The sequence below is a fragment of the Bidens hawaiensis genome, unplaced genomic scaffold (assembly GCF_021521415.1).
Source record: "Bidens hawaiensis isolate Kalapana, Puna unplaced genomic scaffold, B.hawaiensis_p1.1 tig00034576_1, whole genome shotgun sequence".
NCBI classification, from domain to species: Eukaryota; Viridiplantae; Streptophyta; class Magnoliopsida; order Asterales; family Asteraceae; genus Bidens; species Bidens hawaiensis.
Window position 1 is genome coordinate 37,011 of NW_027505324.1, and position 27,997 is coordinate 65,007.

A 27,997-nucleotide genomic window follows, 5' to 3' on the forward strand; every position below is an offset into this window, starting at 1 on the left:
ATGAACTTTAGTCGCGCAGTATCCCATGTGTTGAGGACGTTTACTTGGCTGTTTATTTGTATGTGTGTATCATTAACCGCTTTGTTCGGCCTATTCCGAAGTTTTCATGGATCCATTAGATGAACACGGGAGACCTATCGTTTACGGTTTTCTTTGTTTACACTTGCACAGATGTTTTCTCGTTTTTGTGCTCAATTGGGAGCACGGATTGAACTATGAACTATGAGCTATGATCTAATTAGGCTTGATCACAATCTGATTGCACCCTTGTTAAACACCAGACATACACGTGTTGCGCGCAGATTTATGATTATCTATGTATTGTATTAAACTTGATTTCTCACCAACACGCAAGTGTTTGACGTTTATTTTAACACATGTTCAGGTTTGCAGTAGCTGTTTTGGAGCTTGTGGACACATAGGAAGTTTTCTTTATTTTGGACCTAGATTAAAATGTATCAAGACAAGTTATTTGTTGTTCTAATATTTTGCCTTATAATATGTTGATTTATGTTATCTCTTGTTAACCCTGCGCGTGCGCGAATGAATGTATTTATTAAATATTGACACCCAATAGTGTCACGAGTAACGAAACAATATGTGGCGCCCCGATGTATAATCCGCCTTTGGTCGGGGTGTTACAGGATAGGAGTCTCAAAGATGTTTTAAAAGGTGTTAACCGTGATAGTACTCGAAAGCCATTTGGGGGGAAAGTTGTTGTTTTTGGGGGTGACTTTCGTCAAATACTACCCGTAATACAAAATGGATCACGTAGTGATATTGTTAATGCGTCACTTTGTTCGTCCCATTTGTGGTCCAATTGTAAAGTTCTGAAGTTAACCAAACACATGAGGTTAACTGTCGGGTGTAACCCATCCGATTTTGAAGAGGCCTCCCAGTTCGCAAATTTGTTGTTGGAAGTTGGTGAAGGTACACTTGGTGGTGACAATGATGGTAATTCAGTTATAGAAATACCAAATGATCTTTTGATCGGTGATTCTGCTGATCCACTTTCAGAACTTATTGATTTTGTTTATCCTGCATTATTGGATAATTTTAATGATATTTCTTATTTCCAAGAAAGGGCCATACTTGCACCCTTAAACGAGGTTGTCCAAGATATTAATGACAGATTTTTAACTTTCTTTCCGGGAGAAGAAGTTGAATATCTAAGTTCGGATAGTATTGACAACTCTGAAACTGTCGGGCCTGGTTTCGATCAAGCATTGCACTCACCGGATTTTCTAAATGGTTTGAAGCTTTCTGGTATGCCTAATCATAAATTGGTTGTAAAAGTTGGTGTCCCAGTAATGTTGCTAAGAAATATTGATCAGAAAAACGGTTTATGCAACGGAACAAGATTACAGATTATTCAATGCGGTAGGCGTTTTATCGAAGTAAAGGTCATTTCGGGTACAAACATTGGTCATCGCACTTACTTAACTCGAAGTACACTAACTCCTACAGATAAAAAATTGCCAATCAAGTTGAAAAGAAGACAGTTTCCTATAGCGGTTTGTTTTGCAATGACAATTAACAAAAGTCAAGGCCAATCCCTAGCAAGAGTTGGAATATATCTTCGACATCCGGTGTTTACACATGGTCAGTTATATGTGGCTTTATCCAGAGTGAAGAGTAGAGCCGGAGTTAAAATGCTTATTTTAGACAAGGAGGGTAAAGTTATAAATCAAACTTCAAATGTGGTTTATAAGGAACTGTTTAATAATATATGAATTTTTTATTTTTTATCCATGGAGTGATTGTAAAGATCGTTTTATTTTTCTTGGAAAGTTATTAACAATTGTATATTCTATTATCGTGGCAATATGTATGTATGATTTTTGTTTTTGACTTTAAAATTATCGTTTTATGTTACAAGATTTAATTATTTCAACCCGTGGCGCCCACGGGTCAATAACCTAGTATGATTATAGAGTAGTATCTTTAACGATAATGATGCTTAAGAGTGCTGACTGATCACTTGAAACTGACATGAAGACAATTAAGTATTTGCTTTTTGAAATCTTTTGCAGGATTATCATTTGAAACTCAATGGCTGATCAGAATCATCAATAAACTGTTAGGAGATTAGCCAGCCAGCCGCACCTTTCACAACACGCCTTAGCTCCGTATGGCGGTCTCAACAAGCCCGCTTCACCTGTTTTTGTTCAAGCACCAGCAGAGACAAGGCATAATGGTTTTTTTAGTGATTTTATTTTGAGCGGGGTTACAACTGCTGTTTCTAAAGCTTCTGCTGGCAGCATCGAGCGTGCCAATCTTTTGATGCAAAACCAAGATGTGATGATTAAGGCTGGTCGTCTTTCTGAACCGTACAAGGGTACTGGAGATTGTTTTCGTAGAATAGTCAGGGAGGAAGGAATGATGTGTTTTTGGAGAGGAAATGTAGCTAATGTTATTCGTTACTTTCCTACTCAGGTTCGTTTTGTCTTCTTTTTTATCATGTTTCATTATCGTACCCTCTTTGTTATAAATGGGCGGATTCGGTTTTTAGTTTGATCACTATCTGGCAGCTAAATGCCTAAATGTGTAAAGTTTATAAAGCTTAACTAAAAGTTTAGTGTTGAAAAGTATTATTATGTTGTTGATGATGGTAAAGATAAATTATCATAGTGTATTAAAAAGCCTAGGGGTGTAACGAGCCGACCCCGAGCTTGAGTTTGGCTTGTTTCAAACTCTATTTTTCTAAGCTCAACATTGGCTCGTGAGTAGCTTAGGCTCGGGCTTAGCTAGCTTGTGTAACTTGCAAAAGCTTGAGTTTGGCTCATTTCGAGCTCTATTTTTTTAAGCTCAACATTTGCTCGTGAGTAGCTAAGGCTCGGGCTTAGCTCGTTTGTCTTGCATGAGCTCAAGGTTGATCACCTAGTTTCAAGTTCTATTTTAAGGGGGTGTTTGGTAGAGGGATTTGATTGGGGAGAAATGGAATTAGAAATATTTCTTTTGTTTGTTTTCCACTTTTCATTTCTATTTCTCTTTCTATTTCTCTAAAACTAGAGAATTCCATTTCTCTTTAAAACAAAGAGAAATCCATTTCTCAGCAGCCTCCTCATAACATGTCACCACCTCGTCTCCGGCCGCCACCCCGTCTCCGGCCGCCACCTCGTCTCCAAGTCTGCAACCACCACCCCGTCTCCGCCGTTCGCAGTGGTGAACACAGAGATGGTAACCGGTTGTAGGTTGCAGGTGGTACGGGTGAACGGAGATTAGGGTTTCAAGTGGTGGTTCGTGGTAGGTTAGGGTTTTCAGATGGTCGGGTGATTGTGGTCGCAGGTGGGTGACAGTGGTGGTGGAAATCGGCGGTGGTCGCAGGTGGCTTCTGATTATCATCATCATCATCGCCACCACAACCACCACCACAAAATCTCTAAAGAGGCAGTGATGACAGATCTGAGCCTCCTTTTCTATATCTTATGTTCCAAAAATTTGAATCTTTTTAATTTCTTGTGTACCGTGGTTGAAGAAGGGGATTTGGTGGCGGCAGCCGGTGGTGGTGGGCTGTGGTTGAAGAAAGGGCTGTGGTGGTGGTGCTGGTGGTGTGGGGCTATGGTGGTGGGGCTGGTGGTGGTGGGGCTGTGGTGGTGGTGCTGTGGTGGTGGTGCTGGTGGTGGTGGGGCTGCGGTGGTGAGTGGTGTCAGGTTGGGTGGAGGTGGGGTTGGGTATGGTAGAGTTCTCTGTTTATTTTCTCGTGTACCAAACAAGAGAAATGATTCTCATTCTCCATACCAATTCTCTTTCTCTACAATTCCATTTCCATTTCTATTTTCTCTCCTTTTCCATTCTCTGTACCAAACACCCCCTAAAAGCTTGATAGTGAGTAGCTTTCAAGTTTGGGTTCGGCTTGTTCATTATTTATTAGTTACTTAATATGCATTTATGTTTATTTTTAGAATATTTTATTTGTAAGTTTTATATATAACATAATATGTAGTCTTTAATTAATTGTTTCATAGTTCAATCATATTAAATAAAAGTTATATAAATAGTAGGCTCTTTTAGCTTGTGAGTCAGCTCGAGTTCGATAAGTGAAGCTCAGCGTCGGACTCGTTTGTTAAACAAGCTTATTTTAGGCTCGAGCTCGTTTAAGCTCGGCTTGTTTACACCTCCTATATGAGAGGATATTTGAGTTTTCTGATGTTTTGTTGTTGTGGAACACTGCAGGCACTTAACTTTGCATTTAAGGGCTACTTTAAAAGCTTATTAAACTTTAAGAAAGACCGTGATCCAAACTGGATAGTGTTTGCTGGAAACATCGCCTCGGGTGGTTTCGCTGGTGTTTCATCTCTCGTCTTTGTACTTTCTCTAGATTATACCAGAACCCGTCTAGCCATTGATGCGAGGTTCAATGGTTTGATTGATGTCTACAAGAAAACATTAGCATCAGACGGTATTGCTGGGTTGTGCCGTGGGTTACCTCTTTCAGCTGCTGGTATCTTTGTTTACCGCGGTCTTTATTTCGGGTTGTACGATTCCCTCAAGCCAATTCTCCTCACCAGAGATATGCAGGTTAGTTTTATAACTTTTATTTGAATAAAACAACTTATTGAACAGTTTTTAGAATATAAACTGATATGTTTGAGCGGTTTGTTGTAAATGTTATAATACCGCAGGATAATTTCCATGCATGTTTTGCTCTCGGATGGTTAACTACAAGTGCAGCTGGTTTTGTCTCGTATCCGATTGACACGGTTAGGAGAAGAATAATGATGATGACATATGGTGAAGCTATGAAGTACAAGGACACATTTGACGCGTTTAACCAAATTGTGAAAAAGGAGGGTTTGAGACCGTTGTTCAAGGGTGGGGCTGCAAACATTATCAGATCGGTGGCAGGTGCTGGTGTTCTTGCCGGTTATGATCAGCTTCAGCTTATTTGTTATGGTCATGTTCCAGTTTGAGGTATTGGCATATGCAGGAAATGGCTTGTTAATAAAAATACTTGCTCCTATTTGCCTAGATTATGATAATCAACAGAAATGAGAGATGTTTTGTTATTATATTGTGTTTTATTTATGTTTTTGGTATAAATATTTTAGCAAGTGTTCTGAATTTCTAGTGATTTAAAAAAAAGACAATAAAAATTTTGATGAAAATTTGTTAATTAGTTTCATGTTTTTGACATGAAAAAGCATTAGAAAAAGAACTCTAAAAAACTAATGAAAGAGATAATAATCAGGGTAGTTGGACAAAGGTGCCCTGATGATATTAAGACTAAGAAACATCCATATTTATTGGAGGGCATCTAGACTAGTTGGCTTCTTTTTTTCGAAAACCAAATTTCTTTTACTTTTCGGGAATTGAACCCAGAACATTGACTGTTTAAGAGACATCGTGTCTCAGTCACTGGGACCATCTTTATGGTTTGATCATTATTTGAAGTCATTATCGATGGTTTTATGTTTTGTGGCTCATAGCTAGATCATTCTCTTTGGGGTAACCATCTTTCGGGTTAGGTGCAAAGTTGTCATTCCTCTAGCGGGCCTCATTTCAACGTGCCTTGCACCACAAGACTTCTCTCCAATGCATTGACTAAGTTATATATAATTAGCATATGTAAAATGTGAAGAGTATTCTTTACATACCATGCCTCTAGATAACCCTATTATACATATATATGATTACTTTTTGGCGTAAATATCAAACTAAGTGGCTCGGTTTCTTTCTTCCCATAAGTTATCTTTTTCGTCATCATAAGTAGCAATTTCTATTAAATAGACCAACACATGAGTACTTGATAGGGATGAGCAAAATCTCGGTACCGATTTGGTACCGTCGGAAACGAATCGGTACCAAAGTTTTAAGTTTCGGGATCGGTACGGTACGATACCGGTATTTCCCGATTTTTTACCCTCGGTACCGGTACTATCTTGGTACCGTCCCGGTACCGGTACCGAACCGAATATTTCGGTACCGGAAATGGTACCAAGAATTTCCAATTTTCGGGATCGGGAAAATCGGGATCGGTACCGGTCGGTACCGGTACCATCCCATGCTCATCCCTAGTACTTGATACTATTGGTACTATGATAGTTCCACAACCTTTTAGACAATGTATTGGGGTGTCATCCTAGTTAGGTCAGTCATTTTTGCAGCAACTTCATTCGTCAAGTCATTACAACATAGGACACCAAGGGCAGTAGCCCATTTGGGTGCTAAATTAGCACTGCTAATCTGGCAATGATGCCAAGGGCATGGAATGTGAGGCCAACTCATTTCTAAACCAATCATATCATTTTTCCATAATTTTTATATAGAAAAAAATCAAATAATAATTTGTGTGTTAGTTAAATCATTATGCGTTTTTTGAATAAAAGTTAATGACGCCTCATGTCTATGTGACGGTGATGCGAAAGGATGCTATTCACCCTTTGGTTAAACCAACATTCTCTAGAGCATTCTCAGCCCGTTTTCTATAAATATGTGAGTGGATTTTGTAAATTATATCATATATGAGTGGTTATGACTTATGAGTAGATTAGAGGAAAAATGTTATGTGAGTAGAAGGAGAGAAAAAAATGTTTTGTGAGAATGCTATATTTGAGTTTACACTAATTCACGAAGGATAACTTTTTAATATTTTTTGAAAATGGTTGTGATTGGAGAGAGAAAATATAAGAATAAAAGTATAAAAAGTATTATTTAATCAAAAATAAGAAAGATTAAAATAGTAATTTTATTATAATTATATGCAAAACAAATAGGCTAGGAATGTTCTTAATTGTGTTTTTTTATTATATATAACTTGAGAAAGACTTCCAACTACGAAGAAACAAAGAAAATATTAAGAATGAACTTTATGACCTGATCCATCTTTCCAGTTTTTTTTTTTTTTTTTTTTTTTTTTTTTTTTTTTTTTTGCTTTTAGAAATACCAACTAAGTAAAGTCGGTTATTTTGTATGTGGCCCATATTGGCTAATGGTAGGCTGAGCCGGCCACGAGTCCGGACGGACGGAACCCCTAGCGGTTCACCTATTGAGGGATTCTCCGGATAAAACCCGACCCCCACGACCGTCAAACGGCATGACAACGAGGAGCCGGAAAAACCGGATGAGATCAGGACTCAAACCCTAGCAAGCCATGATCATCCTTACTATTTCCCATATAATTTGGTGATAGTAAAGTTTGAACTCCCTACTTTTCACTAGTAACTAGTAAAGTGAATGTTCTTCCATTGAGCCACATCTAATTTCCAAAATGGTTAAGCAAATAGCAACAACACGAATTAATGTAAGTCAATTCTTTTTAGATGAAATCTTCAACTTTAAACTAGGGATAAGTTTGAGACTATTCTCCATTTTTTTTTAACTTGAGAAAAGTGTTAAATCATTTTCGGTATTCAGTTACCTATCAATATAAAAATAAAAAGATTTATCGGATGGGGTCACGAAAACCAACCAAATTTCAATAATAACAAGAAATACATATAACCAAAATCACATAAACAATGCCCTAATTCTACTCATTCTAAAATGTTAGGCTATGTGTAGCGAATAGCTATAAAATGGAGGAATTTCGACACGTGACGCCACGTCAGCAAGGTGACGATTTTTATTTTGAATGTGTTTTGGTGTTGTAGCCCTTTGTAGCCCCCATTTTATTTTTATTATTTTCCAACATCAGCACGGCAACAAATCTATGCCCCCCCCCCCCCCAATCGCCCCACATATCGTGGTTGGGGGGGGAGTTGTTGTAGGTAAAAGTCGCCCAAAAATCTCTACAAAGCACCTCATTACGCATAGACTTAAAGCAACCCAAAGTCCCCATCATTTTTTATTTTGAATGTGTAATGTCATTGTCCAGTTACTCGAATATAAGATACAAACATAACACGTAATTTTCTTTTACCGGGTGCCATATGACCAAGCCAGCCTCCATATCATCATCATCTACATTTTTCATCCACTAGTGTCCCGTGACCATTTCCTTCGCCCATGATTAATTATTTCCAAGTCATCAAGATGTGATGCAAAGCACTATATTTATATTTTCTAGCAACAAGCTGATGCAAACACGTGATTTTTTTGTCAAACATCTTGTTTATTAATAATAATAAACTTATAAATACAAACCCGTTCTAAGAGTTTATTTCTACTTTTCCTACACGTAAATATTTTTTTAAAGAAGATCAAATTGAGCCATATAGTTGAGAACATGTCGGAGCATGTTCTGGTGCTTATTCTATCCCAACTTGTAAGAGATGCTAGCCGGCAATGGTTCATTCTTTGACAATATCCTATATCACGATCGAGAATCCTTGGACTTTGAATATCTATATTATATTATTAAATTAAATCTTTTAAACTAGTTTTATTTTTCAAACACAAAATCTAGTTACTAATCAGGACACATTTTTTAATGTAACCTTATAAATTCACAATTTCACATAGTTCAACGTATTATTATTCTAGGTTTTACTAAAAAAAGTAATATCAAAAAGTAGTGTTTACATCAAGACAGATGACAAACGGGTAACAAGCTGCACCGCTAATTCAAAGTCTTAATATCAAAGGAACGAGATATCACTTTATCAAATTAGATGTTTAACTAAAATTTATGGATTTTGTGACCGCAATGCATAAGTTTTACATCCAAAGTCTTCATCATTGTGTTGATGTTGGCATGAGTATCAAAAAGATAACAAATGGATTAGTGTGACGTGTGTTATAATTATGCAATATGCATCATTGCATGAGTGTGTTATAATGTGAATATCTTAATGATATGATGTTAACCATAAAAAATAGGCAGCCCAATGAAAGTGTTAACCCCACTTAATTACTAAATTACATATATCTTAAATGTTAGTGTCGACTGTTGACTCTAGACACAGTTTCAGAGTTTCTACTATTCTAGTTAAATGTCTTTCTTTTCTTTCTAATTTTAAATTTTCAATAAATACTGAGTACGTAAATATTAACAAAGTGAGTAATTATCTATTTAGTAAAATGGGTGTCTCAATACCAATAAAATAGCTGCGTCTAGTAATGTACAACTGATCGAAGCACAAGCATAGTTATATATATAATGTTTTTCTCTTGTAACTTTATATTACGATATTTTATAAAATAATTGCCAGTATGGTTCGAGTAAATATGTATGTAGGCTTCTAGAAATCGAGCGGGATGTCATATACATGACCCCATACCTGTTTTTTTTGAAAAGGCGGTATTTTATATAAATAAATAAAAACAGTCCTAGCAAGTAGCTAGAACAAAAAAACATAAAACATTACAAATACAATAGAGGGTTCTTAAACCACTCGATCCTAGAAATATTACATTTACGATTTCTGCTACTATACCATAAGAACGAGAAATTTAAAATTTCATCAAATATCGTTTCTTTGTTATGCCAATTCTTCTCAAATACCAAGTCATTTCTGAATCTCCAAATAATCCACCAAGTGACAAATATAATCATCCCGATCATATCTTTCTTATGAGTTTGGACTCTTAAAGTGTCCCACCAAGACATCAGCTCAATCGGAGCCAAAGAGGAAGACAACGGTAGGCCAAGCCAAGAAGCAACAAGACCCCAAATCCGATTAGCCACCGAGCACATACCGAAAACATGGTCAATAGACTCCTCATGATCATTACAGATAGGACATAAAGAACTCGGAATGTCTATACCCTTACTCACCATATTGACTCTCATAGGAAGTCTCTTAAGTAACACCCTCCAAGCACAAATATTAACTTTTCTAGGAAGAAATTTGAACCATATTGTCTTTCGAGCCCACGAAGGAAGAATAAAGTCATCAATAACCTTCCTTACACCCTTAACCGTGAAGTCTGTCATATCCCCAAAACTCCAAATCCATCTATCTTGAGAATCCGTTAAACTTACATGTCCTAACTCCACCATCAAATTATCAAATTGTTCACTTTCTCTCCCCCCTCTAATCTCTCTTCTCCAATTCCAAGAACCACCGTCTGCCCTTGATTAACAAAACATTGTTTGTCCATTTCCAACGCATAAAGGCGAGGATATTTGACCGCCAACGTACTACTTGTCCCCCAACAGTCTAACCAAAATCTAGTTTCTTGACCATTTCCTATCTTTTTTTGAACAGCCGAAAGAGGAATTACTTCTAAATCGTGTAGTTTATTAAATGAGTTACACATAGACGACCACACACCCAACCCTAACCCACTATTTTCACGATAGTTAGGATTCATTTCAACTCCATATATGGCTTTGATCAACTTAACCCACACACAATTGCTATCTGAAACAAACCTCCAACGCCACTTTTGTAAAAGAGCCTTGTTAAATGCCTCCAAGGAACCAATCTCGATACCTCCTTTCTCTTTAGAGGCCAACACTTGTTTCCAAGACACCCAATGAATTTTTCTTTCGTCATTTTTAAAACCCCAAAAGAACCGAGACCGAATTCTTTCCAAAACCTTCAAAACACTTGGAGGCACAACGAATAGGGAAAAGAAATAAATTCCCAAGGCTCCAAGGACCGAAGTGTTTAAAAGAGCTCTAGCTCCAATAGATAATAAATTCGACTTCCAAACCGAAAGACGAGTTTTGAATTTATCTATGATAACCTTCCAATCTTCAACCCTTTTCATACTCGAACCAACCGGTAAACCCAAATAGGTGAAGGGAATTTTAGCCGGAAGACAACCTGTCGAAGAAGCACGTAAAACCACCTCCTCATATGGGACCCCCACTCCATATAAATTAGATTTGAATAAATTTAACTTTAAACCTGAAGCCAAATAAAAACAATTCAAGATCTGAACAATACCATTTATATTTGCCTCCGACCATTCCCCCAAACATATAGCGTCGTCAGCATAAAATAGATGAGATATCCGCCCTCCATTTCTACCAATTCGAGCTCCTTTAAAAATACCCGCTTCAATAGCATCCTCCGTGGCCACATGTAACCCTTCCATAGCTATTAAAAAAAGAAACGGAGATAAAGGATCACCTTGTCGTAAACCTCGATGCATCTCAAATTCCAAAGTCGGACTTCCATTAACAAGAATTGACATACGAGCCGATCCCAAACACGCTTTAATCCAAGAAATCCATTTCATTTGAAAGCCCATGTGTTCCATCATCTTAAACAAAAAATTCCATGATAAAGAGTCATACGCTTTTTCGAAATCAATTTTGAATATCATCAATTTTTTATTCCGCTTTTTGAACCACTCAACCACTTCATTCATAATTAACGAACCATCTAAAATTTGCCTTCCTTTTATGAAAGCGGTTTGTTCCGGGCTAATAATTGAAGGAATGACCTTACTTACTCGATTTGCCAGAATTTTAGCTACCACTTTATAAACAGCTCCGATAAGGCTAATAGGACGAAAATCTTTGACAAGAACTGGACTTTGCACCTTAGGAATCAATGTAACAAAAGCGGAGTTACAACCTTTTGGAAAGGAAGCTTCCAAAAAAATTGTTGAACCGCCTCAAAAAAATCCGCCTTCATAATGTCCCAAAATTTTTTAATAAAAGCAAACGAGAAACCGTCCGGTCCCGGTGACTTATCTGAACCACAACCCCAAACCGCCAATTTCACTTCCAACATAGTGACCTCAGAAACTAAAAAATCATTATCATCCGGTGATAAAAATTTTAATTTATTACTTCTTCTAACAACCTCCACCCCATCAAAAGGTTTAAATCTCTTCGAGTAAAAATCGAAAAAGACCTGCTTCACTTGAAGAGGATCTATAATCCACTCTCCCTTATCTTTAACTCCTGAAATGTTCATTTGTTTCCGCTTCTTTTTTAACAAAGCATTAAAAAATTTTGAGTTTTCATCACCTTCCAGAGACCATTTATATTTAAGTTTAATCGCCATTTCTTTGTTCTCAAGATGATTCAACTTCTCCAACTCGAGAAGCAAATCATTTCTCTCCTCAAACACCCCTTCGTCTATCATGCCTGTTTCAATCTTATGTTCACAATCAATCAACTTATATTCCAATCTCACCTTATCTTTTGAAGATTTTTCTTTGTTTACTTTCACCCAACCTTTTATTCTTTCCTTGAGCAACTTCAGTTTGTTTTTAACCTTAACGAGACCTCTACCAACAACCTCCTCCTTCCAAGCATCTTCCACCACCTTATCCAGCCCCTCCCATTCAAACCAGGAATTAAAAAATTTTAACGGTATACGACCAAAGTTTACCTCCTTCATTTGAATCATGATGGGTCTATGATCCGAACAACCCGAAGGCAGAATCGTTGCCGCCAAAGACGGCATCACCTCTAATAATTCTTCAGAAATTAAAACTCTATCAAGTTTACTTAACTTTTTACCCGAGAAGCCAACCCGAGTAAATTTAAAACCACCTAGAGGCATATCGAATAAACCAATCCGATCAATAAACGAGTTAAAATTCGAAGCATTTACTTTAGAGAAACGGTTCCCATTCTCTCCGACGGGTACCTACAAGAATTAAAATCCCCAAAAATAAAATATAAACCCGGATTATTCCTTTTGAACGAAGAGATAACCTCCCATAAAATAAGTTTTTCACTCTCTTCTTGAGGCGCGTAGACATTCACCATATAAACCGAGACCTTTAACTTAACCCATAACCCTTCCACTATAAGCACATTATCAAAACAAAATATTTTTGATTTAACGAACACCGAAGGATCCCAAATAGAAATAATTCCACCTGATTTCCCCCGCGCATTCACTGTAGCAAAATCAAAAAAATAGTTCCTCCACATAGACCGAACATAAAATAAATCCACAGACGTCATTCTCGTTTCTTGGAGACCTAAAAAATTTACCCCCTCCGCTCACAGACCCCATACCTGTTAAAATTTTTAAAGCCCTCAAAACTCTATAAAACTAATGTCATATTCGATCTGGACCCTCACCCAAACCGAATCCAAAGTATTTGTCCCAAATTATTTGAGTTTACACACTAGGTTCATACCCATTTACTATCTCAAAGCTTCGTTTTTAGTAGGATTGACTTTGCTATTCAAAAGGGGATAGCGGCGCAGCTTGTTGCTCGTTTGCCTGCCACTTTATTGTAAACGTTCTCTAGAAATGGAAGTTATATGGTTTATTATTATTTGATTTATAATTTAAAATTAGACGGGTGCCCGCGCGATATAGCGGGTAACACTAAGTCCTAATAATCACGTAACAATTATAGATGTTCATGGTTAGTTTGAAACATTGAAACCGTCAAATTACCAATCATCGGTTTGGTTTCATGGTTGGTTTTTTTACTTTAACTTTTGGTAATGAGGTTTCTAAATTTTTTAAACCATAGCTAACAGTTAGTTTGCAGTTTATACCGAAAACCGACCATATAAAACCTGACCGGACGGTAAATTTATAATTAAAGCTCCATCCGTTAAACTAAACCGTTAGTAATAATTCAGAATAAATTTTCAACTATGTGTTCCGGTCTTCAACGACAACAAAATGTTACTGGCGGTTTGGCTCACGGTTTAACTTAAAAACCGTCAAAACCGAATTAAGAAAACACCTATAGGCTACATGTTAATTTCTTTTAATTGAAAAAAATATATAACAATAACATACTCAAATTAAATACAATAGAGTGCTCATTTTTATGGTGTAATTTTTATGAAATAATATTAACGTACGAAAAAATTATGGTCGTTTAAAAATCGTTGGTGGAAAGTTGGTTTATAATGAAATTAAAAAGAATATATAAGTAAAGATGATGAGCCAGAGTTGAAACTATTTTATAAATTTACAAAGCTTGAGTTAAGTAAATAGGAGAATATTGTAATTATTTTTAAGTATATTTTATAATAGACAAGTTTGCCCTTATCTTACATGTTTTATATGATATGTACCATATGTATTACAAGTTGTAAATTACTCAAAATTTTAATGTCTTAATTTGCTCATGTCTCATATATTATATATAGTATATAGATATGTTAATGGAATGTCCTTAAAATCAATCAAAGTGTCCCATAAAAGTTAGCGTAGAGATATTGACGAGCACACATTTGACGCGACTTAGGCTTTGTTTGTTGGTGTTGAATAAAAGATGAGTGGTTAGACAATGGGTTGATGGTAGATCATGTCATTGGTGTAAAGAGATTGAGTGAGAGGTTATTGATGATAATTTAATATCGTCGGGGATATGAAAAACTATATTCTTTAATTTTCTTCCTAGAAAATATTTGTGTTAGGCATGTTTATTAATATACTCCTAACTAGAGTAAACTTGGAGTAAGGGTAGACATATACCAAATTTATTATGTCTGTTATGTAATAAGTTCGAGGAGATGAATAACCATGTTTTTGGCAACTGTTTGGTGGCTAATCGGATATGGGGTCTTCTCGTATCTTGGCTTGATCCCCTGATGGAAGTGCTTTCTACACCGACCAAGTTGATGACGTGATGGAAAATGTTGAAAGTTCAAAAACATAAGACTTGATCCGGTTGGTCAGTTATGTCACTTGGTGGATTATATGGAGACTTAGGAGCGATTTGGCTATTGAGAAGGATCGCAACAATAAACCTTTACTGTACACGTAACTTTCAAAGATATTTTGCATTTTTCTCTCTTGGTACAATAGTAGCCAATAAGAAATGCAATAGTTTTAACATCGAGTGGCTAAATAAACCTTTACTTCACACGTAACTTTTAATCTTTTATTTTAATTTTTATGTCCTAGTGTCTTGCTACAACTATTTTTTAATCAAACACCACCTTTCTAATTAAAAAAAACCATAAAAATTAGCCTTATTAATGTGACGATAACTCACAACAGATTAGGCGTCGATTAATCCTTAAATAATCGTTAGGCACAGTTTTACTGATTAATTTTGAGCTAATCGGTCAATGGTCAAATCCGGTCAAAATCAGGATTAATCGGACTTAAACGGCTTATCTGATGAGGTTCTGGCCAAAATTGACGGTTTCCGGTGAGATTCTGGCCAAAAGCAGCAGTTTCCGACGAGATTCCACCAAAAATCAGCGGTTTCCCGCGGTATTCCGGCCAAAATGTGTTTGTGTATGTATAAAACTGAAAATTACATATAAAAATGTGTGCGTGTATATATAAAACTGAAAATTATACATTAAAGTCCGATCCGATTAATCTCGATTATTCCCGATTAACGCTAATCTCCACCCCACCGCCTGACTAGCGACTAACGATTTTTACGACGCTGGTCACAACTTGTCTATTGAATTTCTTTCCAAACTATTAAAAGCTTATAATGACTCGTTGGCTGTTTCACATGTATGCTAAAGACCTCATATCACTATACCAGTCACATTTTTATTTATATCACGACAATTCAACTTATCCATTGGCATTATTATTTATATATCACGACAAGAAGTGTTAAAATAGCAATATATTGAGTCAGTAAATGATTATTCAAATACGGCCTAACAAGAGATGGCTACTAGAAGAAAAAACCCACAAATTTTAATAGTATGATTTGTTTTATTTAATTAATAAACATTATAAGATATTCAATTTTGAAAACAATTTCTGATCTTGTAGTATGATGAGTTTCTTTAATTTTAGGAGTAATGTGCTGCATTACTAACATGCACTTATTTATTAAAATTCATACATATCTCTTTGTTAATAATGTAAAAAAAATAAGATTTTAATAATCTTATTATTTAACAATTAGTTGATAATAATTTCACATGCAAATATTCTTGCCACCAATCCTATATTTTACAGTATCTTTTCTCATTTGACATCCATTAAAAAAAGTAAACTCGGTTAAGTTTTATCCGAATTTCATTTAGGGGTTTTTTATTAAAGGGAGGATACGAGTCGAATAATGTAAAATTTACCTTGAAATGGTGCTCTAAACGACGACCGAAAGGAGGATACGAATGTTCAAACTTCCAATTAATCAAGTTGATCATCGTTTGAAGCACCGCTTCAAGGTAAATTTTACATCAATCGATTATTATCTTTCTTCCGATAAAAAACCATAAAGCATAAATTTGAAATTTGATAAAACTTAACATAGTTAAGTTTTTTTAAAAAACAAAACAGAGGTTCAATGAGAAAATATAGTGTAAATGTGAAAATGGTAAAAACAATATTTTAATTTTGAATTATTATTGGCCAACTAAAAACAGATTTTTTAAAATTAAATCTAAACCTCCTATTACACAAATATTACACCACTTAAAAATAATTGTTGAGTGGAGGTGCTTCTATGAAGCACACAACCATGTTGATTATTGAGTAGAGGCCCTTTGTCAAAAAACTCAATATAAAAAAATGCGGTAGTTAGCAACTATTACAAATTTACCTGGTCTATTATTAAATAGGGCATAAAATACAAAAACGGTGAAGACTTTCCCTTCATTTTATTAAGTCAATGCGTCTTAAGGGAGTTGGATTGGGACATTCTAACATATGCCCATTAATTAATATATTATTAAGTATACTAATTTTGAACAAAATATATATATATATATATATATATATATATATGAAGTTTATCTAACTACACATTATATATGAGAATATTAAACTGCGCACAAATGAACCAAGTCATATAAAGTATACATATATGCTTTTAAGTAATTGAATATAATAATAGGAATAATTCACCAAATACTAATTGAGTTCCTTTAGTATACTACTAAAGTCAATTATAAGTTTTTCTAACTATAAAGTATTAAGATCCTTCAAATCATACAAAGTTTCATTATTATTCTATTGTTGTGAGCCTTATTATTAGTATTATTATTATTTTTTTATTATTTCTATTTTTACAAATGTAAAGTTTTTTTAATGTTAAGCACACAAAATGAAATATATATAAATCTCGAATACTGTCAAATTTGTTTCTTAAATTTAACATTAAATAGAAGGTAACACTGAAAAAAAAAAACAAATTCACTAAATAATAATGTTTTTTTTTAAATTGAATTCATGATTTTCTTAATTTAACTTTTAAATTTATCACTAACAGTAACCAACATTTAAATAACATTTATAAAATGATGCACAACAGTGAAACGTTAAGTGCTTTTTAGACTGTGTAGTCGTTTAACTAATAAAAACCAATTTTAGCGCCACATCAGCGCTATGTTATTGTTACGTAGATAGTGAATTTTAACCAACACATTCTTTAACAAGCACATTGTGAGTAACTAGGTTTAACAATTTTTTTTTAATTTTGATTGTTTGTTGATAGGGTGGACCCCAACTTTTTAGCCCACACGGGTGTTACCATGGCGCCGAAGGGTGTTGTGGTTTGACGGGGTTAGGTTGGCAAATGAAGCCTCCACACCTCCACAAAAAATAGTCTAAGCTAATAAACTATAAGCCATTTTATTATAACAATATTGGAACTTGTTAATTATTTCATAGTTTTATTCCTAAAATAAAAGCAATGACAATTAAAACAATAATATATACTAACAATAATAATGACATAATAATAATAATAATAATAATAATAATAATAATAATTAATTATAATATGTGTGTGATCAGCCGAGAAACCTAACAATTGATAGGAAAGAAAATTAATCATCGACTACAGTAGGCCACGACCTTTTCTTCTTATTCTTTGACGAATAATACATTTTACCATCCAATCTATTTGAGAATAAAATAAAAATGAAGCTCCATCTTCTAACTAAAGCTTTATTAAATAGTTTTTTTATATGGTGGGATATCATGTGCAAACTTATTTTGTTTAAGGCTATGTCTAAGGTCGACTCCTCAATCATTATAAAACCATAACCCCTAATACGTGAAAACAATACGGAATCCATAAACCCTCGCTTCCTTTCAGGTTCAAATTAAATTTAATTTTAAATTACGATGAACTGAATTGTAAATGAGAAAGAAAAGTATATTTATGAAACATTAGTAAGAATATACAAGTTGAATGTTTACACTATATAAGCAAAATATCAATAATAAATCTTTTTTTAAGACTAAATATATTACACTCTAAATGGATTAATTATTGATATATAATATACGGGTAAAGTTAAAATACAAAAGAAGACAAAAATAAGAAGTGTGAGAATGACTTGTGACAACACAAAAAACCCTTTAAAATAAAATCAAAAAAATAATTAAAAAAATCATAACTCAAAATATATATAAAAAACGAAAAAATTTAACAAACCTAAATGTTTCCGCCATCATTTTCATTAAAAAAAATAAAAAAAAAATTTGACAGAAGACACAATGGTGAGATCAAAGACACAATGACGAAAATGAACAAATGACACAATTATAACTAAAAAAAATATAATAGGTCGTAAAATATAACACAACGCCGAACAATATATAACACAATATTGAGTAATATAACACGGTATAATGAAAAAAATACACAATGTTAAGAAAAAAGACATAATCAATGACAAAATTAACCACAAAACACAATAATAAATAAAGACACAATAATTTTTTTCACTCACCGTTGTGTCTTCTTTTTCTTTTCTTTTCTTTTATAACAATAAAGACGGTGGATACATTTTTATGTTATTAATTTTTTCAGTATCAAAACCTAATCTCTAACGGGGGTTTTATTAATGAGGTTGCATGGGATGTTCTAGGAAAACATCTCGTCTGTTTTGCTATGAATCCGCATCCGGGGAATTCGAAGTGGACAATTAATTTTATGTTTTCGAATTTAGTATTCTAAGTTATGTTTTAGTTTCTTTAATGAATGATTAAGTTCTAAAAATGAATGTTATTTTAGATTTTATTTGTATTTAGAAAAGAAAGGGGGGGGGGTAGTATTTGAGAGGAGCGTTGCATGTGCCGGTGCCATGACAGGTAAAAACTGGGGTACTTGAGAGTTGAGAGTTGAGACTTGAGAGGAGCATCATTTTCCCCTTTAAAGTTTTTTTTAATAATCACAATTTGGGTTCTGATTGAGAAAATAGACTCCTAGTAACAAAAGAAAACGATATTGTTGAAGATGATAATATAAGAAGAAACTTTATCTAGAGAATACGACAATGCCATAGCAGCTATCGACTAGTCATAACATATTGCTTACTTTAAATGACATCATATTGTTTGTTTTTTCACACATAGTTAACTTTGCCCACCCACCAACAACACTACACATGCACATAAACACGTACACATGCAAAATCTGATAGAGTCGTCCGCAAGTTGATTAACACCCCTAGCTGTGACCAGCCATTACAACAATTAATCTAACTTTCTAGACTTGATATGTTGTTGTAACAAGTTTTATTTACACAAATACCCTTGACACGTCTAACCGTTTATAATCATATGTCCAACTTATATTGCTTTCAATACCCCGTATATTTAATTATAATTGAACACATGTATCATTCACTCTAAAATCTAAATCTCACACACAGTGATATGATGTATACAAAAGTGTTACACTTCTCACGAACAAAAAGGTAGCTCTTTAGAAGTTTTAATGCCCGTTTTGCTATATTGGATATATGCATAGAAAAGAAATGAAATAAGAATAAAACACAAGACGTAGCTAATTAACCAACCGCTGGTTGATGTTGTCTTCATGGTTCACCTCAAAATTCTTGGGTGGAAGCATTCAAATATGAAAATATCAAACACTTGGAGAAGACGTGATATTTGGTGGGTTGTTTCCTCTAATATGTTTAAATTCGTATAAAATATTAAAAGAATTATTGTGACAGCTTGTATTATGCATTAAACAAATATACATGACTTGTATAAATTGAGTTCAATTCTCATTAGTTTTCAACAAATAAGATCATTCCTTGCTCAAGGTTTTTAGAGATCAGAAGTTCAGAACTAAGATAACCAAAAGGCCACCTTCTCATATGGTAAGGCTTAGGGAGTTGAGGCCTTGGCCTCAACTTGTGTGCGCTTTTGCTTTCTTATTGATCGCCACTATCGTTGCTGACGAATCATATAAATACGAGTCTCCTCCTCCACCCGTACACTCGCCACCGCCTCCATATGTTTACAAGTCTCCACCCCCGCCATCACCATCCCCACCACCTCCATATGTTTACAAGTCTCCTCCTCCACCCGTACACTCACCACCACCTCCATACGTATACAAGTCTCCTCCTCCACCCGTACACTTGCCACCGCCTCCATATGTTTACAAGTCTCCACCCCCGCCATCACCATCCCCACCACCTCCATATGTTTACAAGTCTCCTCCTCCACCCGTACACTCACCACCGCCTCCATATGTTTATAAGTCACCACCCCCACCATCATCATCCCCGCCACCTCCATATGTTTACAAGTCTCCTCCTCCACCATCACCATTTCCACCACCTCCATATGTGTACAAGTCTCCTCCTCCACCCGTACACTCACCACCACCTCCATATGTATACAAGTCTCCACCTCCACCATCTCCTTCTCCACCACCCCCGTACATTTACAAGTCTCCTCCTCCACCATCACCTTCCCCACCACCCCCGTATGTATACAAGTCTCCGCCTCCACCATCACCTTCTCCACCACCCCCGTACGTTTACAAGTCTCCTCCTCCACCATCACCATCTCCACCACCTCCATACGTGTATAAATCCCCGCCTCCACCGTCACCTTCTCCACCTCCACCATATGTTTATAAGTCTCCACCCCCGCCATCACCTTCTCCGCCACCACCATACATGTACAAGTCTCCACCTCCACCATCACCATCTCCACCACCCCCGTATGTTTACAAGTCTCCTCCTCCACCATCACCTTCTCCACCACCTCCATATGTATACAAGTCCCCGCCCCCACCTTCACCATCTCCACCACCTCCATACGTGTACAAATCACCACCCCCGCCATCACCTTCCCCAACTCCTCCATATGTTTATAAGTCTCCACCTCCACCATCACCTTCTCCACCCCCACCATATGTCTATAAGTCTCCGCCTCCACCATCACCATCCCCACCACCTCCGTACATTTACAAGTCTCCACCCCCACCATCACCATCTCCACCACCTCCATACGTGTACAAGTCTCCACCTCCACTCGTACACTCACCACCACCTCCATATGTTTACAAGTCTCCACCTCCACCATCACCATCTTCACCACCTCCATACGTATACAAGTCTCCTCCTCCACCCGTACACTCACCACCACCTCCATACGTGTACAAGTCTCCACCTCCACCCGTACACTCACCACCGCCTCCATATGTTTACAAGTCTCCTCCTCCACCATCACCATCTCCACCACCTCCATACGTATACAAGTCTCCTCCTCCACCCGTACACTCACCACCGCCTCCATATGTTTACAAGTCTCCACCCCCGCCATCACCATCCCCACCACCTCCATATGTTTACAAATCTCCTCCTCCACCATCACCATCTCCACCACCACCATACGTGTACAAGTCTCCACCTCCACCCGTACACTCTCCACCTCCTCCATATGTTTACAAGTCTCCACCTCCACCATCACCTTCTCCACCTCCACCGTATGTGTATAAGTCTCCACCCCCACCATCACCATCACCCCCACCTCCATATATTTATAAGTCTCCACCTCCACCATCGCCATCCCCACCACCTCCATATATTTACAAATCTCCTCCACCGCCGTCTCCTTCACCCCCACCACCATACATCTATAAATCACCACCTCCGCCATCTAAGTCTCACCTACCACCGGTTTACTTCTACAATTCTCCTCCACCTCCGGTCTATTACTAAAACACAAACACTTTCAACATTTCAACATGCAAAAAGTATAAAGTATTTCCTTTATGTGAAGTTACACATCAACAAATTTTACAATATGTTTTTATTCTTACACCAATGTATCCATGAGTTAATAATGTCTCATTGTGCTATAACCTTGGTATATTTATTTTTTAGACATCATGTACCTTATTGTTCCTTATAATTGATTAATCCAATTACTACATCATGATTGTTTTTTCTATCATAATTTGTATTTCTGAATGATGAATGTTTGGTACTTGTATGGTATTTTTACCTCTTTTTACATAGCTTATATGATAATAAATGCTCTAAGCCAACTAGAAACATGATTAAGTCTCCATCTCTACCATCACTTATCCCTAGCTACCACCTTAATATATTTAATAATTCTCTCCACCCATTCCATCACCATTCACCACCTCCACATGTGTTATCCTACCACCATCTCCTTCACCCAACTGCCATATGTTTAGTCAAGTATAAAAGATCCAAATAATAAAACATGGATATATGAAATAAGCAAAAACCTAGTAAGTATTCAAACTACATGGACCATGAAAATTTTGAAGTGTAATGCACACCAAATTACATATATATGCACCATGTTTAATTTACATATATGTAGCCACATAAATCAGGAACATAACTGAGATCTAACTAATATAGAAGGCACGTATGTGTAGGTTGAATATGAGTATTATGATTAAGAAAAAAAGGTGGAAGTTTTAACATTCTGCCAAGCTCATACAGTTCTGCAAGAGACTGGCTTATTCACATCAGAAATACATCTTATATAACAATACAAAGTGATCAATGCACATACACTTCTGCATTAATGCATACAACATGGCTTCACTAAACACTGAGTTTGGCTCGGAAATCAGGTTTGACAAACGGCACACTAAACTCGTCATTACAAGCCATTCGTATTCGCTCGGGAGTTGCAGGATTGTCAAGAGGAAACCAACCATAAGACCCTGATTCAGATCTTGCAGCTGTAATTGCATCTTTAATGGCAAAAAATACGGATGAAGCCAGAAAGAATGGCGGTTCACCAACAGCTTTTGATGAATGTATCGCCTTGTCATTCGGTGCATCCTGAGTGTCACAAAACATATTAACTATTAAACATATACTTCATACATTTTTGGTCTATATGTTTTAAAGTGAGATGTTAATTTTATATGCACCTTGAGTAGAGAAACCTTAAACTTGAAAGGAACATCATTAACAGATGGAATTTTGTAACTTCCGGGACCTGCGGTGAACAAGAAACCGGGCGCAATCCATTTGTGAGATTCATCGCCCCATTTCAGCTCCTCAAGAGCCACCCATCCCATACCTTGAACAAATGCTCCTTCAATCTGCATCCAAATACACAAAATACTTTTATAAAAATGCCATCAAGAAATCATGTAAATGTATAAGAATGAACCTGTGACCTGCCCAATATCAATGGCTGGATTGATGAAGAATCCAAGATTCAAGATGACATCAGCAGCCCTCGTGTGGAAATCACCGGTTAACGTATCGATTTCCACCTCAGCAAACGCAGCTCCATATGTGAAATACCTGAACGGATGACCTTTTTCCGGTTTTCCAGTCGAAACTAATGTCGGGAGTGATATAAAACCAGTGTGCAGAAAGATCTACACGCTCGAGATAGCGCACATTAACCAACTACAAAAAAAGACATAAATGAAAAACAGTCCTTCAATTGTTAAAATTGCTAAATAATTCAAATGCCATTAATGTACCTCAACAAAAGTAGCACATTTTTTCATAGATGCAATTGGCTCCATTCGTGCTTTTATTTGCATACACGCATCTAAAACTGCAGCGCCATACATATCAGAACTAGCTGAAGCGGCTGTTGGAGATGCATTAGGAACCTAATCACATATCAAAGCTCAAAAGTTATTAATAATGTAACATCCAAAAAAATATTATTTTTAATTAAATATTTTTTTATTACCTTGTCAGTACTAGTTTCGGAAATAAATACCGAGACAAGTGGAATATCAAAGGCGGAAGCCGCAATTTGGGCCACTTTTGTATGTAAACCCTGACCCATCTCCACACCACCATGTGTAACTAACACGGTCCCGTCAGTATACACTTGAACCAGTGCACCTGCCTGCAGCCAATGAGCCAATATATAAAACAGGCCATATACTAATAAACCAATAAGAGCACTCTAATAACTATAATTAACATTAATGACACATAATTAAAATATAATCACCTGGTTCATGAATTTGGTTGTAAAAGCAATGCCAAATTTAGTAGGAATCATGGCAATTCCACGTTTCTTCCATCGGTTACGAAGATTAAACTCTTCAACTTCACTTCTAGCATTTACAAAGTTGCAGGATGTCTTGAGTTCATCCCACAACCGATGCAAAGTACAGTCTTGAATTTGTTGACCAAAGTGTAATATTGACCCGTCATGGATGAAATTCATTTCCTGAAATCAAATCATACTTTTTAATGTTTTTGTGATAATAAATGCTAATCTTGATTAATTATAAAGAACATTAACCTGATCTCTTCTGGACTTCTGTTAATTTCTATAGCAATTCTTTGAATCCAGTTTTCAGTAATTAGCATACCTTGGGGCCCACCAAAGCCTCTAAACGCGGTGTTACTAGGATAATTAGTGAAACAAACATGTCCATTAACTCTAACATGCGGAATCTCATAAACATTATCTGATTGATACATCGCTCGTTCGAGTACCGCTTGAGATAAATCAAGTGAATTTCCAGCATTGTTATAGATTTCAAGATCTAAAGCTAGCACCTTTCCTTCATTTGTGAACCCAACCTAAATAATATAATTATATCATCAATTTTAAGTAATTGGTAAATCAAACCATTACTTTGACCAGTTAATATGAAATCCAAACTTTGAAGTTATATACTTATACCTTATATTTTCCAAGAAAACTATGCCGTTGACCGGATACCTGCATATCTACGTCTCTGTCTAGTGTAAGCATCACGGGCCGGTTCAACAAGTATGCTGGTACAGAAGCAACAGCTGCAAAGTAAGCCGATCGGGTCTCTTTCCCGCCAAATCCACCACCAATTCGTTTCACCTTGCAAACCACTTTTGACATTAGGAGACCGAGCGCTTGGGCTACATACTTTTGGTGCTTTTGTGGTGCCTAAATACAACCATATAATAATACCGCATCATTTATAATCATTATATGCGGAAAAAAAAAACTCATTTGTTATTTGGGTGCGGGTTTGTACCTGAGTCGATGAAATCATCATCATCATCATCATCATCATCATCATCATCATCATCGTACTCAGTATATCCCACCAATAGCAAAGCTATGTTAGGGTCTGAGGAGGGTAAGATGTAGACAGCCTTACCTCTACCCCATAGGGATAGAGAGGCTGCTTCCGGTGAGACCCCCGGCTCGATAGTAGTTTTGCATCAAGCCTTGGACATAAAGCACATAGCACTCAATCATCGGGATACCGGCTGATTGGTGCATGTACCCTCGTCTTTCGGCTATCAACGCCACCACATGATGCCTGATTAACCTTCCGCCACTTTTAACGTTATTTTCACGAGATTAGTAAAATAACGTCAAAATTAGTGCAATTTCACTTTTGCCCACCCAAGGGTTTACACATATATACATAATATGCGCGCACCTCAAGCAGGGCGTAAGTCGATGAAATCATGTGATTACCACCATCCATGGTCCAAGCATAGGTGCTATGTGGCTCCATGTAAAAAGTGTTCTTGACCCCCAATATGAACCTCACCCTCAATGATCTTCGCATTGGTTTGACCGAAAACATAAGTCAACATCCCCTTTGCTTAAACACCTGTGCGAATTCGGATAATAACTTTTGAGCTTGACAGCATCCTCTATGGATAATATTGCGGGCAGAGGTTCATACTCAATAACCACTTTTGTTGCAGAAATCTTTGCGTTTTCGTGAGTGTCAGCAACAACCACTCCTATAACCTGCAATACATAATTAGGATCATATCATAAGACATATATGATATATTATTAACGAACCCGTTTTGACCCGTCAGTTCTGTAAAGAGGTACCTGGCCAACACAAGTGACGGTCTCAGTAGCAAAAACTTCCTCATCTAAAACAACAGGACCAGTAAGATTATCACCCGGGATATCTTTGGCAAAATAAATGCCAGCAAATCCATGTGATGACCTGGCACCCGAGTCATCGATTGAAAGTAAACGCGCGTGAGGCCACTTACTTAATATCAAAGCAGCATGTAAACCGCCAGGTGGCATCGGTGTGTCGTCTGTGTACTCAGCCTCTCCTGTTACTTGAAGTCTTGCTGACATATGAACCTCAGGGGACCCCACAGCGGTTCCATGTTTTGTGATTTCATAATCTTGACTACCCGTGACAGGTGGACGGTGACACGACTCGATAGCCGATAGATACGATTCAGGTACAGCTTCGTTAAACGAATCTTGACCGTCCATTTGATGACACACCCACAAAAAGAATTTGAAAAAGAAACTTAAAGTCAAAGACTTGCGAAACTCCACCATGCCACCTGGCGCGTGTTCACCAATCACAACATCCTGTTTCAAGATTTCCAAAGAAGCCTGCAAAAGCTCCTTATTCCACTCCTTACTTATCAAATAATCTTTTGTCTTTACAGCTGATAACGAAACCGGACCGACACCTCCGTACACTATACACGCATCCGAAACAATCCATTTATTATTAATCTTTTCAAGAAACACACGCATTCCACTGTTCACAATTGCAATATCATCATCCCGTCTATGAGCCTGCTTAAACTCTTTCACAAACTCAAACTCACGACTCCACGGAACACAAACTGATAACAGAATCTCGTTTTCCCCCAAATCCACTTTTCGATAATCCAAAAAGAAATCTCCTGCCAAAACAGTTCTAACGTTTCCTTTACAGTCAACAACCTTAAACTTTGCTCCTGATGCCATCCAAAGTGGATTTAAATCTGAAATCGGGCTCGCAGTGCATATATTCCCGCCAACGGACGCCGCATTTCTTATTTGGGTCCCGGCAAACCACTTTAACTGTTGAATAATAGCCTTGCAAGATGATGTTTCATAAACCGGTCGTTCATCAACAACTTTTTTAAAAATGTTTGAAGCTCGGAGAGCCTGACACCAGCTCCAATCTCCACACCGTCATGGTCAGCAGTCAATATATTGAGTTCCGGTAAACGGGTCACAGATATGAAAACCAGGTAATGAATTTTCTTTAACCTGGTTTCGATTCTCAATTCCGTGTTTCCCACAACTAGTTTTGCATCAGGGTATCTTGACTTCAACTCCAATACATGTTTTAGCAGTAACGGTCGATGCCATTTGATCCCACCGAGTCCACTTAAGTTCAAATAACTTGATTTCCTCGTTAAAAGATGTGGCGGGAAAATGAGTTCTTTGTTTGCGTACGAAGTTCCATCAATTTCGTTATAAGAAACCGGTTTAATGGTTTCTTTGTTTGGTCCACAAGAACAGGGTTTACCAGTTGAAGGACAAATAAAGTCACCAACTTTATCTTGTTCTGATGAAACAGAACCACCACTTGTGTATAACCAATCATTAGTTTTTGCAAAGACTTGAAATGCATCGAGAATTGGTCGGTAACCGGTGCATCTGCATAGATTTCCTGCAAGGTTTTCTTCAATTTGGTGTTGGGTAGGTGGAGTTTTGCTGGATCTTAATAATGCATACATTGACATGATAAATCCAGGTGTACAAAATCCACATTGTGACCCGTGACGACTTGCTAATGATTCCTGAACCGGATGCAAACCGAGCTTCTGATTCCCTACTCCTTCCACTGTGATTACATGCATTCCTTCAACAGAATATAAGGGAGCCAAGCAAGCATTGATTGCATAGTGCCCGAAAAGAATGATAAAAAAATGTACTAAAAACAGTTGATAAAATAAAAAATAAATGATTCGGGTATAAAGCTAGAGACTAACACGCATTTGTTGGAATTATGATCAAAGTAAGATACCATGACAGTGCATGCACCGCAACCGCCTTCACCACAGACTAACTTGGTTCCTGTCAAACCTGCATCTATATCACCACAAGAGGGAGCAAAGGGAAACGGTACAAGTCAGATGTTAAGCCGCGCATTGAATGAGAAAGGCGACATACTAGAATTGATCAAATTTTATCCTAACATAGTAACATCGTGTATTTTTATCTTCTGCTACTCCTACTTTGAACCATAACTTTTGTATCATTTAGTATGAAAAGAAATCACATATTTGCATAAAGATTGTGAATGTGAAACT

The 27,997-nt window shown here is 36.7% G+C and overlaps 4 protein-coding genes and 2 pseudogenes across 5 annotated transcripts; 3 read left to right on the forward strand and 3 right to left on the reverse strand.

Moving 5' to 3' along the window:
* Window positions 1–848: 848 nt before the first annotated feature.
* LOC143612389 (uncharacterized) lies at window positions 849–1,923 on the forward strand. Its single transcript, XM_077086381.1, has 2 exons — window positions 849–1,602; window positions 1,880–1,923. Exons 1-2 carry the CDS (start codon window positions 849–851, stop codon window positions 1,921–1,923), a joined length of 798 nt encoding a protein of 265 aa, XP_076942496.1.
* Window positions 1,924–2,052: 129 nt separating this feature from the next.
* Window positions 2,053–4,972, forward strand: LOC143612382 (ADP,ATP carrier protein, mitochondrial-like; annotated as a pseudogene).
* A 4,272-nt stretch (window positions 4,973–9,244) lies between these two features.
* On the reverse strand, window positions 9,245–9,883 carry LOC143612390 (uncharacterized). Its single transcript, XM_077086382.1, has one exon. It carries the CDS (start codon window positions 9,881–9,883, stop codon window positions 9,245–9,247), a length of 639 nt encoding a protein of 212 aa, XP_076942497.1.
* A 1,504-nt stretch (window positions 9,884–11,387) lies between these two features.
* Window positions 11,388–12,763, reverse strand: LOC143612391 (uncharacterized). The gene is made up of 3 exons (XM_077086384.1): window positions 12,509–12,763; window positions 12,180–12,440; window positions 11,388–12,125 (listed from the first exon to the last, which is right to left on the reverse strand). Exons 1-3 carry the CDS (start codon window positions 12,761–12,763, stop codon window positions 11,388–11,390), a joined length of 1,254 nt encoding a protein of 417 aa, XP_076942499.1.
* A 7,047-nt stretch (window positions 12,764–19,810) lies between these two features.
* On the forward strand, window positions 19,811–21,834 carry LOC143612392 (uncharacterized). The gene has a single exon (XM_077086385.1). The coding sequence runs from the start codon at window positions 19,811–19,813 to the stop codon at window positions 21,668–21,670; it is 1,860 nt and encodes a 619-aa protein (XP_076942500.1). The 3' UTR covers window positions 21,671–21,834.
* Window positions 21,835–22,396: 562 nt separating this feature from the next.
* Window positions 22,397–27,606, reverse strand: LOC143612386 (xanthine dehydrogenase 1-like; annotated as a pseudogene). Its single transcript, XR_013149936.1, has 10 exons — window positions 25,767–27,606; window positions 25,369–25,676; window positions 24,612–24,851; window positions 24,219–24,508; window positions 23,928–24,165; window positions 23,658–23,819; window positions 23,440–23,574; window positions 23,125–23,362; window positions 22,873–23,046; window positions 22,397–22,780 (listed from the first exon to the last, which is right to left on the reverse strand). The product of XR_013149936.1 is annotated as a xanthine dehydrogenase 1-like (transcript).
* Between the last annotated feature and the right edge of the window lie 391 nt (window positions 27,607–27,997).

What these genes read in the sequence shown, in the direction of transcription:
- LOC143612392 (XM_077086385.1), top strand. Translation starts at nt 19,811, where the DNA reads ATGGTAAGGCTTAGGGAGTTGAGGCCTTGGCCTCAACTTGTGTGCGCT.
- LOC143612389 (XM_077086381.1), top strand. Translation starts at nt 849, where the DNA reads ATGAGGTTAACTGTCGGGTGTAACCCATCCGATTTTGAAGAGGCCTCC. An exon ending in ACATCCGGTGTTTACACATG is followed by an intron (nt 1,603 to 1,879) that starts GTCAGTTATATG and finishes TTATGTTACAAG; the next exon opens with ATTTAATTATTTCAACCCGT.
- LOC143612390 (XM_077086382.1), bottom strand. Translation starts at nt 9,883, where the DNA reads ATGGTGGAGTTAGGACATGTAAGTTTAACGGATTCTCAAGATAGATGG.
- LOC143612391 (XM_077086384.1), bottom strand. Translation starts at nt 12,763, where the DNA reads ATGACGTCTGTGGATTTATTTTATGTTCGGTCTATGTGGAGGAACTAT. An exon ending in AAAAACTTATTTTATGGGAG is followed by an intron (nt 12,441 to 12,508) that starts GTTATCTCTTCG and finishes TAATTCTTGTAG; the next exon opens with GTACCCGTCGGAGAGAATGG. An exon ending in TCATGATTCAAATGAAGGAG is followed by an intron (nt 12,126 to 12,179) that starts GTAAACTTTGGT and finishes TTTGAATGGGAG; the next exon opens with GGGCTGGATAAGGTGGTGGA.